This window comes from Sparus aurata, chromosome 15 (assembly GCF_900880675.1).
Source record: "Sparus aurata chromosome 15, fSpaAur1.1, whole genome shotgun sequence".
Classification (NCBI taxonomy): domain Eukaryota; kingdom Metazoa; phylum Chordata; class Actinopteri; order Spariformes; family Sparidae; genus Sparus; species Sparus aurata.
Window position 1 is genome coordinate 5,737,702 of NC_044201.1, and position 16,743 is coordinate 5,754,444.

At 41.9% G+C, this 16,743-nt stretch overlaps 1 protein-coding gene across 1 annotated transcript in view; it reads left to right on the plus strand.

The window, feature by feature from the left end:
- The first annotated feature begins 884 nt into the window (after positions 1 to 884).
- lrmda (leucine rich melanocyte differentiation associated) overlaps positions 885 to 16,743 on the plus strand; it is a 225,434-nt gene continuing 209,575 nt past the window's right edge. The window contains exons 1-2 of the mRNA XM_030440977.1: positions 885 to 1,147; positions 2,513 to 2,613. Coding sequence (XP_030296837.1) covers positions 1,106 to 1,147; positions 2,513 to 2,613 — 143 coding nt within the window. The 5' untranslated portion in view covers positions 885 to 1,105. The remainder of the gene's footprint in view (positions 1,148 to 2,512; positions 2,614 to 16,743) is intronic.

A 16,743-nucleotide genomic window follows, 5' to 3' on the forward strand; every position in this document is an offset into this window, starting at 1 on the left:
CTGACCTCTTCATACCTTACAATCACAAGGGATAGAATTAATGTTTGTTATGCTGAATGATTCCATTTAACCAAAAAACACTCAGAGCATGTTGCCAATCGGTTTAAACCATTTATTTTGTGTAAAACTGGAATATATCTCAAAACCTGAGCAAATAAAGCCAAAACTAATCAACTCAACTAGCAAGCAGAATCTTTTCAACAGAAACTGTGAAAATCTGACATGGCCCGGGCAGATCTTTCCAAGGATGAGGTAACATTTGAAAGTTTTCCCCGTCCTCACGTCTCGCCTTTCTCCCATAAGCCTTAGTGACAGGCGAGCAAATACCTTGTGTTAAATTACAGATTTAGCGCTGGAAACATGTGGGATGCTTTAAATATGCAACAAAATACACAACTAAGGTCCAGTTGTTTTCAGCCATTTTAACGCACTAATGTTACATACCATATCTTTAACAGAAACTCGGAGCAGGACGGGAGCTTTACTCTAAGTAATCCCAGGCCACATGTATTCAGTTTACAAGAGGTGAGTTTGGAAAGTCTCTCAGGTAAGCCTCTGATACAGAACCCTCCTAACAGAGCTTAAGTGGCTTCTTGAACTCAAATCGAGGAATTGGAACTCAATTTCAAAGATTCTGGATGAAGACTGACGGGAGATGCAAGGTATTTTTCTCCTGATGGTTTTATCTGGCTTCAGCCACATGGAAACAGTTTGTCGTACATCAGATCACTTCCTGTGGCCCAGTGTTTTAATGAGGGGCATTTTGGGGATGAAGCAGCAGACCTAATGGGGGATGTGACGCTGTCCTCCCACCAGCAGCTCTGACCCTGATCACAACCCTCAGCCCTGAGATATGATCTGTATTAAACCCTGTGTCCACGTGCTTCCGCACAACAGCAGGTCAGCTGATTGAGACGGCACGCGGAAACTGTAAACTCAATTGAAAAGCGCCAGTGTGGACGTCCCGAGCAGCCGGGCTCTATCCGCCGAACATTACCTGTTAACGCTGGAAACGGCGGGTTTTTTTGTCTGACGAGAGCAGGACTTAGGATAAAAACCCAGATAGCTTATCTCGGATCGACACAGTCATTGTCAGGAGAAAGTCATGGCACAGAACGAGACGCTGGTCGCTTTGAATGGAACCCAAGTAAGTTTACTTTGAAAGTGTTTCCGTCGGACTTTGCTCCCGAATATAATATGAAATATAACTGTGAGTGTGTGTGTGTGTGTGTGTGTGTGTTTTTTTTAAGAGGTGCAGTTGTTCCGAGCAGTGTTTACTTCTTCGACAGCTCTGGTGTCATGTGACAGCCTGTGGAGAACTTACAGTCATGACTTTCAGTTTTGTGGTTCCTCCTACAGCTGTAGAGCAGCGTCATGCGTCATGAAGTACACTGTGCATGCTGCTGTTTAAAGTACTATACAGTGTGTATAATAACCACTGCAAAGCCTGTTTAAGATGATGAGCCTGTGTCTTTGCAACATTAATAGCATGGTGGAATGGTGGAATGCAAATCAAGTACATTTACTCAGATGACGTACACGTCTGAGGTGCTCGAGTTTTCCCACTTTTTACATTTCAGAGGCAAATACTGCACTTTTTGTACTCCGTTTGATGTATCTGACAGCTGGACGTGTTACCTTTCAGTTATCAGTACAGAGTAATTGGAGTATTGAATGTATTGTTGTTATTGTTATAGATGGATACAGCCAGATGCAGCCTGTATGAAGGAGTCAAAATTAGCTCAACCTTTACCAGTTGCCAACATGGTGACGCTTATAAAGTACATACATGTGGTAATATTTATAATCCCATAATAATACAGGCATGCATCAGCTTTATATGGGCCATTCGGCATAATGAATACTTTACTTTTGGTACTTGAAGATTATTTTTGAAGCTAATACTTTCTATTAGATTACTTCACTGTGGTGTTGATACTTTTACTTTGGGAGAAGAAATTCAAAGTCAGTGTTATGATATTTATCAGATCAATTAGGTAATAATGTTAACTCAGCACTATTTATTTTTTTCATAACTGAATAAATTAGCTGTTCCCAGAGGAAAATAAGGTCCCCAGGGCACTGTTTGAAGCTAGAAAGGTGGCAGGGTCCGCCACGTATGAACAAAACAGTACAAAACGCTGTTGTCCTTTTAAAAAAGCATTAAAAAAAATCAATCAATGACGATCTTTCTCCTCAGATTAAAATTTCGTACCGAAAGCTACATAGTGCACCTTTAAGTAAAACATTTGCGCCGTTTCACCGCTGCGTGTGGCCTCAGTTACAAGCGTCTGCTCCTGTGGGTGTTAACGGTGAAACGCTCTCGCCGTAGTGTTAACTGCTAAATCATGTAGCATCCTGCATCATTCAAAATGAATCCAAACAGTGCTCCCAAGTCATTATTGTTTTAAAGGTGGAGCCTCCTGAAACAGCGTTACATAGCCGTGCTCATGTTAGGGATGCTCTTGTATTTACCTCACAGTTCTCTCTCTGTTTTTTTCTTTTCTTAAAGATTTCCTACATGGGACATGACTGTAAATACATTCCAGACTTCCTTGGGGACACGTATGGCAAGTTCGCGAGAAGGCTGGACCTGAGCTTCAATCAGCTGCGGTATGACAGATGCACAGTTCACAAACATGTAATCACCTTGATGCATATGCTGCCTGCCCGTGTCTCCCTCGCTGTCTGTCGCTCGGTGACATGCATCTTTACATCAGGTGCAATTGAATTGGTTCCCTGGGTCTGTAGGTGGTCAGAGTGTCATCAGAACATCAAAGAGCTGAATGAGCGTTATAGCCGGGCCGATGCCACGCTGGGGCAGGATAAAAGGCGCGATCGATAAATGTGACATGCTAATTCGGGGGGCAAATAGAAGAAAAGATTCCTCTGTCAGGACATGAAGGAACACCTCATGGCAGCCGCTTCAGAGGGGGCTGCCACTTCAACAGCAGGACTAGCACAGTTGATCTGGCAAGTAAAAGAAAGGAGACGATGGTTATGAGGTGCTTTTGTTTCTGAAGCCCTTTCATGACTGTCAGGCCATGAAGCCGTCTGAATAGAGGCAATTTTTGCTTGAAAACAGTTGTCTCGAGGCAGTTGTCTGTGCTGGAGGTGAGGAGTCCTCAATTGCACTGATTGACGCCGTGTCACTTTGCAAAATCCGCCAGCTGCTCTGAGAGCTCAGACCGGCTGGAAAAATCTGTTTGTCAATGGATGGATGAATGAATGAACTGTGAGCAAGGCACTGTTAATGTGTGTTTCTGGTGTGATGTTACCAGAAAAAAAACAACCCAAAACCCATTAGTGTCAGGAAATGTGTGACCTCTGACCTGCTGACCTAATATTAACTGTTTGTGCGTACAGTTTTGCGTCATCCGGGGCTCACCCTTTATCATCACATCGGACATATAGGCATAAATGTAAAGTCCTATTGACCTGGTGCTTTTGTTGTCTTATGCCTTTTTTTTGGTTTTAAATGTTTTGATATTTGATTAGAACTTGAAGAAAGCTTAAAAAAAACTCAGCCACACTGTTTCCTTTACTGCAGATATGTTAACTGTGTTTACCACTTTTTATTGTGGTCGTCTGATTGGATCATTTACGCAGCATCTATGGCTATCTGCTGTGATGCTCGTTCATATACACCCCCATAGCCCTATGCCTTCAGCCATATTTTTTTAAGCTCTTTGGATTACCAATATGTAGCCTTTGTGAAGATGTTGTATGGGTTACAGTAGTAAGTTCATTAGAGTAGTTACACTCGTTCTGATTTTAACATCATGCCGTCGTTTTGTCAAGTGTCTTGTCTGTGGTCATGTTTTTATGTTTTCGTGCGGATCCCCGTGAGAGCAGCTGATGCTCTGCCTCAGCTGATGGGGATCCTAAGGAAATTGAAATTGAAATAAACCTGTTGAAAGGGAAATTAGTAAGCAGGGAGTTTTCACTTTCATGAAATTCACGCTGCTCTCCGATGCACCTGTCACACATTCAGTACTGATCAGACATGTTTGAGTGGGATTTGATTGCATGATTTCATAAACAGTTATGGAGAGGAAAACGGGCCGATAGCACTGGCTTGAAATACAGACTCAGACCCATCACGTCCGCCGACATCTTACGAAAGATTTAGCTTTTTTTCGCTTTCAAATATTTATTTGCGACTGTTTGATATCTATAAGCTTAACAGTATAGAAGTTATCGTAATTGTCATCTAGATCTCTCAAGTTGCTAACTCCAAAGAGGAAGTCTTGGCCTGCATATCTTATCTTCGCTGGATATTAGCTGGCTACACCATTAGCCCCAAAACATTAGCTGTTACCCCCAGAGGCTGAATTCTTGCGATGATGATAGCCGATGACTTCCAAGATTTGTGTGTACAGAAATATATTTTAACCTGAAGCTTTAAAAAAGAAATATTTTGCTGACCGGAATTGTATTCTGTCTTTCTTTGTTCACTTACATGACTAGCACGGGTAACCATGGTGTTGTGGTATGTACTGTATGTGGCGTCAAACAGCTAACGATAAACAAGTTGTTCATTTAATCGTTAGTTTTGCAGCTACTGGTTGTCAAACTTAACAAAAAAAAAAAAAAAAAAGAAAAAACCCACACTAACAATCAACATGTACTTTGTAAATATATTATATCCTTTACACAGAATGATACGATCAGATCTTGACTGCTGAGTGCAAGTGCAACACCCTCGGACAGTGGAACAGTAGACGTCTTGGTGTTTCCTCAGAGGAAGTGAGAGGCTGTTATGTTTCGCAAACAGCCTTATGAAATCTGACTGAAACAACCCTTGTGTGTGTTGCTTTCAGGGAGATCAAGGCCGACATTATGTTTCTCTCCCTTGAACCTGCCACATTAAGGACTTGATGTTTAGAATCAAATATTTATGACGCACATATTACTAATTCATTATTAATTTTCGGTTTGGCTAATCTTACATGTCAGATATCATTACTAAACTTCAAAGGCTGGTGTGGGCAGAGGAGCGCTGCAGAAGTAATGAAGTAGTACTCGAAACCATTTGGGGCTCATATCAGTGGACTATTGATTGATGCTTTGCTAGTGGGCAAAGTGATCTGTTACATAGTGCTTCATCTTTTTCTCCTATAGATGCTGTGTTTGAATGGTTCACATTGAAAACCTGTGTAGTAACTTGCTGGCTTTTTAAAAAAATGTTTGAACGTCATGAAGATTACTAGTACAGACATTTTCTAAAAAACGTTTCATGGCGGATTCTCACAGGTGAGTCACCTTGATATAATAATTCCAGTGTAAGCTGTATGTCTATTCATTACGGACCAGTATGGTCAGACCTACATATCCGCTGTTTTCCTTGAACTCGTTCTATGCTGTGATGGATGTCTGTAGGTGCTCATATGACAACAGTGGGAGGTCACGGCTGGGTGGAGCTGTGAAATTCAATAAGCAGCCCATCATGTGATAAAGTTATATGCTAACTAAGGCAATGCAACCCCCCTCCGTGGATTTGATCCACCTAAGAATGCAAAGAAACCAGGGAGGCCCCTGATTCTCAGATTAATGGTGGAAAGCTTTTGCCGTTACGACGTTTTTTGAGTTTTCTACTGATATCTAATAAGCAGTCATTTATACTGAAGCTTAACAGATTTAATTTCATGACGACGCCTATATGTGTTTTGTATAGTTCCCATCAGTGAAGATCTATATGCTTTGATGCTTGGTGCAGGTTCATGTCAACACTACTTTGTCTCCATGCATCTACAGTGACAGAAAGACATTAACTAGGGGTGTGCCAAAATATCGATACCACGATATATCGCGATATTTCGTCTTGAGGTACGTTATCGATACACTGGTGCCAAATATCGATATTTAAAAATGTAAAAAAAAAAAAAAAGCTTTATCTTTGTTCAAACATAGGTATACAACCAAATAAAATTTAAAAAATGGTTTAAGTAGCTCTGAAACCCACACATATAGATATTTAATGATAGTTGTGAAATGGATTCAGTGCAGTCAATAAATTCTGAATTTCTTCAGTGACACAGATATCGTGATGTATCGTGGATGAAATTTCTTGCAATATGTCGATTATCGCAGAATCGTTATAGAGGGCAAAATATTGTGATGGTATTGTATCGCGACGTACCTGGTGATACCCAGCCCTACAATTAATTCAATGGTTGTATTGTCGTATTCACTCACAAGATGTCACCAAAATTACACTGTCCCTTTTAAAATCTTTCAGAAAATGATGCAAGTGTATCGAATCGTATCGTTGGCTGAATATCGTGATATATATCATATCGTGGGCTGAATATCGTGTATCATATCGTATCGTGAGATTAGTGTATCGCTACAGCCCTAACATTAACACACATCAACTAAGCTTCAAAACATTCAACATTCATTTAGCATCACATTTCCATTGATTGTATTCTAGCTAGTGGGCTTTCCTGTGAGACGAATGTCAGGCTGAAACCAGTTAATTATAAATCATCACAAACATTTCTTAGGCGACAGTTAGTCCTTAACTGCGGTACGTTAGGTGTGTGCTTTGTGCGTTGGTCGCCAAACGAGTCTGTTGTTGCCTTAGCAGCAGTTCTGTTCTTTGGCTATGTGTGCTTTATGCTACTGGGTTAGTAGCTGAATGACGGTCTGTCACTGCCGCTGCCACTCGTCCCTTCCCTGGTTCAGAGGCTGTGTGATTTGTGCAACAGAGTTAGCTGCTAAACAACAGGCCCAAGTATATCAACAGCCGTCCATGAAGGATTATCTAGTGGACAGTCTGCCGTCAATCACACATGCCGAGAGAGACTCTTTGGTGTTACATCCCTCCTGTAAATGCACTGATTTTGATGCGACCTCTCTCATTTGATGTTGACCCACTTCTGCTGTTTTGTACAAGCTGTACCGGGCTATTGCGACTGTTTGGTGCATGTTGGTTTTGACTGGCTACACGATTTACAGGCTGCCTTCACCTGCTGCTATGACAATGGAATCACAGGTGAGAAATTCCTAAATGCGAGGTGGCTGACTTTCTAAAAAGCTCACCGCTGACGAAGAAAGCAGATAATGTTGCCGGTAGACAGAGAGGCGAGACAGTGTGTGTACCTTAAGATGTGCCTTTGGAGAGGGACACAGCAGATAGAATTCAGGCCTGCAGCAGTGGCTTAGGTAATTTCAGCACACTGGGCCCAGGTGCACCGAGATACTGCAATTAGCTACCTTCCAAGGAAGAAGCACAGATTAGACAGACACAGGACAGAGACACAGCTCTAAATTGACACCACGGAGGTCATCACACAAAACAGTAGCTTAGATTTTTCAGCGGATACTGCATTTTCAAGCAAACTGATAAGCGGACCAAACTTTAATGCTCCCTATAAGGGAGATTTACGTAGATAGCCTTATATCACAATATCATAGAAATATTTATCCCATGCATCAACATTCAGGAATCTTCTATCAGACTTTACGCGTCAGACAGCAGAGACATTTGACCTCGTTTCAGTGTCAGCTCCGGCTCAAACCAGGTGTAAACAGATGCACACGTTAGTGAAGCTCAGTGGACTGCCTTCAGCACCGCGCACTTCTTCATGCTGCTTGACTCAAATCGAGAGAGAGAGACATTGCCAGAGTTTGTTGCAGCTAATATGCTTATTTCTGTCAGCTCAATTGACAACACTCATCCAGCAGCCTGACAACGAGTCACAGTGAGAAGCAATGTACTGGCACCACCTTTAACTCAGTCCTGTGTGTTCCTGCCGTGTGTTGCCCGTGTGTTTACGTTTGTGTGTATGCTTGTGCATGTTTACTCGCGCGCAGTGTTTGTGCATCTGTCTCTGCGAGCGTAACTGTGAGTGGCTGGGCAGGTAATGGCAGGATGAAATTATGGTAGCGGGCTGTCACACCCACACCTCTCCCTCTGTGTGCTGCAGTGTCAGCCTGTCTCATCAATGTGTTGAGGAGTGTGGCTCACAGTGAGATTTCTGTCTCAGGACAGGCCTGGAGAGTGTGGTGTCGTCCACTTTGTTCCAGGTCAGGTGTGTACACAATGAATGCAGCGAGCGGGCGTGTGCTGTCACGACATGTCCGCTCTGTGACTGGGGTGCACTTTGGGTGCCTGCATCCGTTACGTGCAGCGTTTCTGCCCTCAACACATGAGGTTTTCGAGGAGGACACATGTCTGTGAGACACAGCAGGACAGCCTAACATTGTTAGAGCAGTGATAACCTTTCCTCTGAGATGTGACATGGCATCTTGATGAACAAGTCACACTCGGGCAATTGACGGCGTTTGTGAAACCTTAAACCTGACCTGAAAGTTAAGCCTGCTTTTTTTTTACCTAGATCTGCGTAAGCTATTTAGATCTGCCCGTCGTGTGTCCTCTGTAACATGAGCAGGTGATTACTGCATGTACAATATGTTGCAAACAACTGTCAGATAGTTGCTATGGTTCAGCATAATGTTTTTCATTCCAGGTGATCTGATTTTTACAGACCACATCATCTGTTACACAAATACTGTTGGCAATAGTGCTCTGTTTAAGTGTTGTGCTTTAACAGGGTTATGGTAGTGCTATTGTGGCTAAGTATTTGAGAAATGTGTCAAAGGTCCAAATTAATTGGTCAAAAGATGATCTGGCTGTGTTATTTTTACAAGCCAGGTGACAGTATGACAAGTACTACAGGCCTATATTCAACCTCTACTCACTCATATACAGCCCTAAAATAAAAAAAAATTAGTCATGTGTTGAGGTGCATTACCTCTTCCAGTGTTTTTCAGTCCGGTCCTGATGGCCCCCTGTCCTGCATGTCCCCTAACAAGCCTGATTCAGTTGAATTGGTTGTTATCAGACGTCAGCAGAGCTCGATGATGAGCTGATCATATGAATCATGCATAAGGGAAAACAGGTTGGTCTTCAGGTGTGTGTTTGATCCTCTCCCTGTCCTGAAGGTGGATATCTATCGCATCTTCAGTGCAGTATTTTCCTTAGATGCTGCCATCTTTGGTAAATTGAGAAATGTACGTCACTATGCATTTATGTCACAACAGTGGGCATGTGCAGAACGAGCGCAGTCAGAAAACAATCAGGTTATAACCTTTACATGGGATGATATTTATTTTGATCGGTCGATGAAATGGTTGAATCTACCCCCTACACCTGCAACTGATTGAAATTTAGTGTTGTTGTGGCCTGTTTATTCTGATTGAGATGTTTATATGGAGCATTTTTATTTTGTTGGGCTTTTAAACCTTTTATAATTGCAGCACAATGCCAGATGCCAACATGCCTGACCTCAGAGCTCCCAGGTCATTTACCAGCAAAAGTCTCACACTGTTGTTCGAACGACAGATTGTACTTTTAATTTTATTTACCTGCCATCCAATCATAGGGACTCCGTGAATGCCTTCTCCAGCCACCAGCCATTTTAGGGTTTACATCGAGAATGTTTGCTCGCAGTTATTGGATGAACAAACCTGAATTTTTGTCGCCATCCTAGGAAAAACGTTAGTTTGAGGGAAGAAAGTGGCTTAACAAAACTCAGATCAAACTGTCCAACAAGGCAGCGCTGATCCAACATGGATCAAGATTCTGTTACTGCATTGCTTATTTCTCATCTCAAATGCTCTTCGAAACACATTTAGCGTACTGTTGAGGTGTAATATGACAAGGTTAGTTCGTTTTCTATCTGCTGCAAAGGCAGCTCGGTTTTATGGAAGGACCGTCTTTCGAGCAGTCGTCCATTTAGGAAAGTGGGTTCCATATTGGACTTTTGCATTGCAGATGAACCTCAGCTACCTGTGTATGTGTTTGTATGTGTGTGCCTATGTGTGTGTCTGAGGGGGTATGTGCTCACCCGGGCTATGTTGGTGATGGCAGGCGTTTTGCATTTTAATGACAAATCAAGTATGCTAACTCGCATTTTAAAACGAAAGTGCTCTAAATGTCGCCTGGCTGTCAAAATGAGATGTAAGCGGTCTGATGAAAAGAGAACAAAGAAGACAAAGTAGGGAGGCCTGGTACACTGAGAAATGAAATAAAACCTTGTATGGCCTGTCAGCTGTGTCATTTTATATTCATATCTAAAGAACATTATAGTATTACTCCGCCGCTCACGCCTCACTCATCTGTCTTTCTTAATTCGTCACAGGAAGCGCACTGTCTTTCAAGTTGCTGCGTGTCAACACGGGAAGGGGCCTGCTAATTGACAAATGAGTGTCACAGACATCAAGTGCTCCTTTTTCTATCCAAGCTAGGTAGACTCCGGTTGTTTGATGGTGAAGGGAGGAGGAGGGGTCTGTTATTGGCAGAAGCCCAGTAAGAGGCATTAGACCAGTCCTAGAATGAGAAGTGACAACGGCAAGAGGGCCTGTCATTGTCTTGCCTAAGTGTTCAATCTTCAGAGATGCCGGTATGCAGATAAAGTGTCAGTTAGGAGGAGAGGATATGAAACATTGGCAGTATGAAGTCCTCAAATCACTTACATGGGAGCATGGAGTGTGTGTGCGTCTGGTAATAGTGGTGGCGTACTCTGTCCTGCTGAGGAAATATATTCCATATCCGATCTATCAGGCCTGTTTAGGCCGACATTCTAGGATAACCTGATCTGTGTCTCATAAATTAGGGAGGATGCAGAGCTCTCCCAGCCCTAAGAGATTTAAACCAGATAGATGAGAGGGACACAGCCTGGCAGGAACTAACTTATTCATATCAAGGACATTGATAGTTTGTATCATTCTATGGTTCTGGAAAAAAAAAAAAAAAAAAAAACCTTTCTAATTTTTGCATTTTTTTTTTTTTTTAAATGATGCACTACTCCTGGGAAAGTGATGGGATGACATAGAGCTGTATATGTTATGCATAATGGATGGCTTGTTTTATTCCTCCATCTCTCCAATTTGTGCTTAAATCAGAATTTTCCTTTATATTACTGCTGCAAACACTTTTCTCGCTGTTGAGGGCAGTTCACATAGTGCCAGCCGAGAGCCGGAGTCACCGAGTCCTATAGTGAGGAAGGAAAGATGCTCTATTGGTCATTATATTTTGGAAATCATTCAAAGATTACGGTGTTGGCCTATTACACAAAACCTCTCACTGCATCGACTAAGACAACAATGTTCCAGTGGAACTAAAAGCAAGTTGAAATATGTTTTCTTTTTGAGAAGAAACAAAAGGTTGTAATGGTTGAAGGCAAACCCACAAATCCCAACCAAAACTCAGCTCGTGGTCTTCATTATGTTTTATAATATGCCGTTATGTACATATGCCTGATGGGCAATGAGGTTTGCAAATGAGCTGCATATATGTTAAATGCAGTACATATGCCTTACGGCTAGGTGGAACCACTATGGAGGGAAATGTCTGTTTGAATCTACCACGCTTAACATGTTATTCCAGTTGCTGACGGTCCTTCAGTCAAAACTATGAAACGACATAGTTTGATGATGTCCTGAAGTTGCATGGGACCGGGGGAGTTGTTGTCTTCTTGTTTGAACAACCAGCAGTGTCTGCAGCAACGTCTGATGAAAATCTGATTTGACTTGAGCCATAAAAAAGTTAATGGACAAGGTAATGAATTAAAGGATAGGTTCACTCAAAAATGAAAATATAGTCATTATCTACCCCCATGATGACAGAAAGTCAGGTGAAGTTTTGTCGTCCACAAAACATTTTGGGTGGTCTAACACACATAAAGGGTCCCAGCACATATTTCGAGGCATCAAACATTTGATATCGTTGCCGTATTTGTCGGAAAGATAAACAAAACTATTTCGACAAATCCGGCAATGATATCAAATGTTTGATGCCTCGAAATATGTGCTGGGACCCTATTTCTAATGTTGCTGAAGTTTGGTGCTGTTCTGAGCATTATTTGTGGCTTTTTGATGGCAGTTTTATATTTGGATCCATTTACTGCAATGTATTGTTGTCGTACGGTCGTTTCTGAGGATGCTAAAACTAAGTTAGCTAGCGGTCTGCCAACTTTATCTCTCGAGAGGGAGTCTAACACAGTTTCACGGTGTGTTAGACCATGGTATTAAATTTACACCGGAATATCCCTTTAACTCATAACACATATTGTAAACTACACCTATAGATAGGATGGACTTAATTAGGTCTTCAGTTGACGCTCTATTTCAAGTAGGTTTTGAAGAAATGGGAGTTTTGGTGGAGGTGAGGTTCACTATGTCACATTCTGCGCCACAGCTTAATCCCTGCAGTCATGTTAATCTTATTTGGATCGAACACTCTCAAAAACAACCCATGGCTCCATAGATTCAGTCAAACATTAGAGCAGGTCTTGATGCACCCATATTACTCGTCTTTTCATAACGTTTAATACATCACAACACATCAGCTTTTGCTATAAACACCATGACTGTGAGAACAAAGACGGCTAAATGTATAGGCAGAGTCAAGTCATCACATAATCAAGGTCTTCCATTCTTCTGGTTTTGCTGTGCTGTCATGGAAAATTCATGGAAGTGAATATTTTTTTACTGTTTTTGTGCACTTTTAGGAAGTGGCAATTATTGCCATGGCAACTATTCAGTGACAGTAGGCAACGGTCCTTGAGGTTGCCCACAACATTGCAGAAGTCTAAATGTATGCAACAGTGAGTTGTACATCAGTTCTTTCAAGAGACAGCTGCCGAGGGTGTCAAGATGCCAAAATAAAAATACACTTGGTAGACTACAGTAGAAAAATCAACTATTTTCCTTTAGAATGGCTTTAAGAGTTTGCATACATTACATAGTTTGCGTTTAATTGTCCACCTTACAAATTCGGCCAAAGAAACAAACTTTTTTTCTTTTTTTCATCTACGATTCCGTAGGGTGAGTCGCGTTAATCGTTAATTATGTAGCTGATCAAAACAACATGCACCAAATGACATTGCAACAACCAGGGGCACTTATGTAGGCCTTCATTTAATAGGAGAGGTTGCATTACAGTGTGTTTAAAGAGAGCATACATACATACATACATACATACATACATACATACATACATACATACATACATACATACATACATACATACATACATAAGAAAGTATTAAAAAAGTGTGAAATGCTAAAATGGGTCACCAAACATACTTGGGCCTACTCAAGTAAAGTATATGTGTGGGAAACTGCTATACATTTAATAGGCTAAATGTATGAGGATATTAGGAGACAGTCTAGGTTTAAGGTGCCCTGCAGGCCCGTCATATGCCTCCCGCTAGCACCGTGTTGGTGAGCCCTGCTTAAGTCCATGTCTAAATACTTCACAACTTCCTCTCTGTTTTGTGAAAGTCCCAAACTCATTTGTCTGTACTGATGATGTAAAAACAGGCCACAAAAAATGCCGCATTATTCCCTTAAACAGCTGGCCACTGTAGTTTTACGGAAACATAACTAAAACAAGGGCATTTGGTGGGGACTATTTTCAGTGGTGGATTAAGACAGATTTGTTGCTCTGAGTATTAACAGCAGCAGGACAGTGTGCGTTGGATTGATTCAAAACAAACTGCAGTGGCCATGTTCATGGTAATAAAGGCACGTGTCAACCAGTGCAGTGGTGTTGTTCACTGATGTGTTTTTAAATAGGTTTTGAACAATGGAGGTCCATGCTACGTCAGGCTCTGGCTGCGCAGGATACTTGCTAGTAGGATTGAATCATTGTTGATGGTTTGGTCTTTTTACTGTGCGTGCTGACAACGGAAATATAGAATATTGTCGACTTTATCCTTTCAGCCTGTCGAGCAGCCAGTCTGTTGGCTTTCAGTCGCACATTTCCTCTACCCTCAGTATAACACACGTAGGATAAATCTTTATCTCTCTGTTAAAACACAACAAAAGCCCACTGATGGCAGAGGAACCATCTGTTAATCACTGTCAGGAGCTGCCATCAGCCTTCAAGTGCATTCCTCCTCTCTTCTTCAATATAAGGCCATCTTGTGGTTTTGGATTGTGAATGAAATAGAACATCTTTATGTTCCTTTTGTTCACATTATATATACTGGGCAGTGATGCCATTCCTTTTATGACTGCGTCACATTTTTTATTGTATATCCCAAGACGGATGGCGTGCCACTGACACAGAGATTTACAGGCCTTCAGCTTGCAGTGGCAGAGCTTTAGAAGGGTCTGCTGACATCTAGCCAACACTTTGGAGGAGGAGAATAAAAGCTGACATTTTATTGGCTCAGAGAGAGAGAGGGAAAGAGAGGAGTTGGGGAGGACGGAGGGGATGGAAGTAGAAAGGAAAAGAGATTCTGTTTCTCTACTTTATATTTTTCAGCACTGCCAGCTGTCATGGGGACCTTGCTAAAAGGAGGGGATTTATTGGGTATTATTTAGAAACTTGTCAGTGGTAATGACTACAGCTATGATTTCAATTATCACCCACTAAATATAGCTTAATTCACTGCCTTGCTGGCCATAATGAGCCCTGACATCATTTTTCAAAAATCTGATACCATGCTATTTTAATATTTTATGTTGACCACCGATTTAAATTTCCTCCCCGGTGCTTGGCATGTGGCAGGGTCCCACTCCCTCATGTGCAGTTGGATAGTCAGAGCTATTGAGTTCAAAGCTGTCCCAGGGATATATTTTTTCCATTGACAGAAATCCAATTAGTTTTAGTACACAGTCTGGCTGAATAAAATGGGTCTTAAAATCTACAATATGTTTCCTTGGCGTTCTAGCAGAGTGCAAAGCCAGTGATGGATCTTTATGATTTGACCTGATGGGGCCCAAGTGGACATACTCCCTTTTTTCTGTTTTGGCAAGTGAAAAACAAACCATCCATATGTCTTACTCATTTTCATAGACACAGCAGAGCCTTTTGATACTGCGTAAACATCCACTGTGCAGGGCACGGACCAGCTAAGATCTTGACTCTCTTACATATTTAAACATTTATTAAATACTTTACAAGTACTACACAAATTCTGCCGAAACACCATGTAAATATGAGCGAGGGGAAAAAGTCAGATGTATAATTCATTAGTGACATGTTTAGTAAGTAGACGATTTGGGGAGCGTTAATGTGTACTCAGGTTTTGACATGAGGGTGTGCATTTTTAAGCAAGCATTAAAAGGGAGATGATTAGGACTGGCATTCTGCTGTCAATAACAAGCTTGCTGCTTGAAGTTGATGATTTGGGTGAATTTCAGTGCAGCAAAACCGCTTCCTTGTCGGTCTTGTCCTTTTGCAGCGCTGGTTTAAGAGCGCAGAACTCATGCAAAGGCAGTTGGGATGACCGCCAGCGATTAGGACCCTTCCGTTTGAGCGTTTTCTCATTCAAAAAAACAGGAAGAGGGCGACAACTTATGTTTGAGACACAACCTGCGTCTCTTTCAGCCCATAACTCAAGCGCTGTTTATGTTCACCCCATCACATTCAGCCATCTCTCAGATTGATGATGTAAGCAACTGGAAGGCATGGAACATATTAGAACAGAGCATGGAGAGGGGCAGCCATGCTTCTACTTCCCTCGGCTGGGTCCCAAATGGAAAAAAAAAGGAGGAAAAAAAAAAAAAGGTTGGAGCCTGTTTTGGAAGAGGAACAAAGGAACTTCCTTTGGTATGGTCGAGGCAGTTTTGGTCGCTTCATGGCTTTCAATCTCCCACAGTCTTTCCTAGAGGGCCCAGGGGTGAAAAGTGAAGACAGATACATGGGTGATTCATGCCAAGATTTTAGAGGATGATTGCAGTTTTTGCCATGTTTTGAATTTTAGGGGATGATTTTTTAAGAGGGCTTCATGATAAATGTTGACAGAGGATGAATAAATCCTATGACCATAAAATGGCGTTGGAAGCAGTTATTAGAGATAGCAGCTCTTGAGGGCCTCACGAAAGGAATTTGCCGTTGCGTCTTGGTGAAGACGAGGGACTAATATAATAATCTTTTAGCCTCTGTGATTTGAGTCAGGTTTAATCATGGTTTGCCACTCTTGAAGCGATAAACCACACTGCATGCGGGCCATCTTATTTGCTTGCTCTGCAATTTCAGCCCCCTTACAGCCTTCGTGGGTGAGTTTTTTTTTTTTTTTTTCTTGCACTCCTGTAGAATGCTTAAACCATCTCTGGACCCTGGACAGCTGTGCCACATTCTCAGCACAGCTGTAACTCATTTCCTGTTTCCATTTCAGATAAACTTACTCACATCTTTCACAGCTTTCACTTATAAAAAAAAATAAAACCACGCAGACTGTCCTTCCAAGCCGCCATCCCCAGAACTCGATATTGGTCAGACGGGAAGATTTGTGGGAGATGGCAGTCCCTGTGCTCTCACACGGCTGCACTCTGGTTTCTCCCCTTTCTTTTATTATTTCAACTTGTTTATCGTGTTTATTTGCATGTTCCGCGCGTGATGCGTGAAGAATAAGTTCAGAAAAACTGTAGTTGGGAATGGGCTCAGAAATCAAGGGCAAGCTCTGTTTTTTTGAGGCTACATCTGACATCCATCAGCATGGAAATATGTTTTAATGGTCAGGCAGGCTGCAAGACATCAGTAAGCTGTTGCCTCACTTTTCCACCCAGGGACATATTGAGATAAGAAACAGTGACGGCATGTTTCATGTCCATGCTGCTGACACGTCTGTGCTGGAAAACTACAAGGAACAACCCTTCCATTTTGGGGCCAGCGGTCTGTATAGCACTGTCTTCTTGTTCTCTGCTTTCCCTCATAAAACACTGTCTATCCATTAGGATAAACGCATTGATTCCCATCATGGCGGCGCCGCTGTGAGC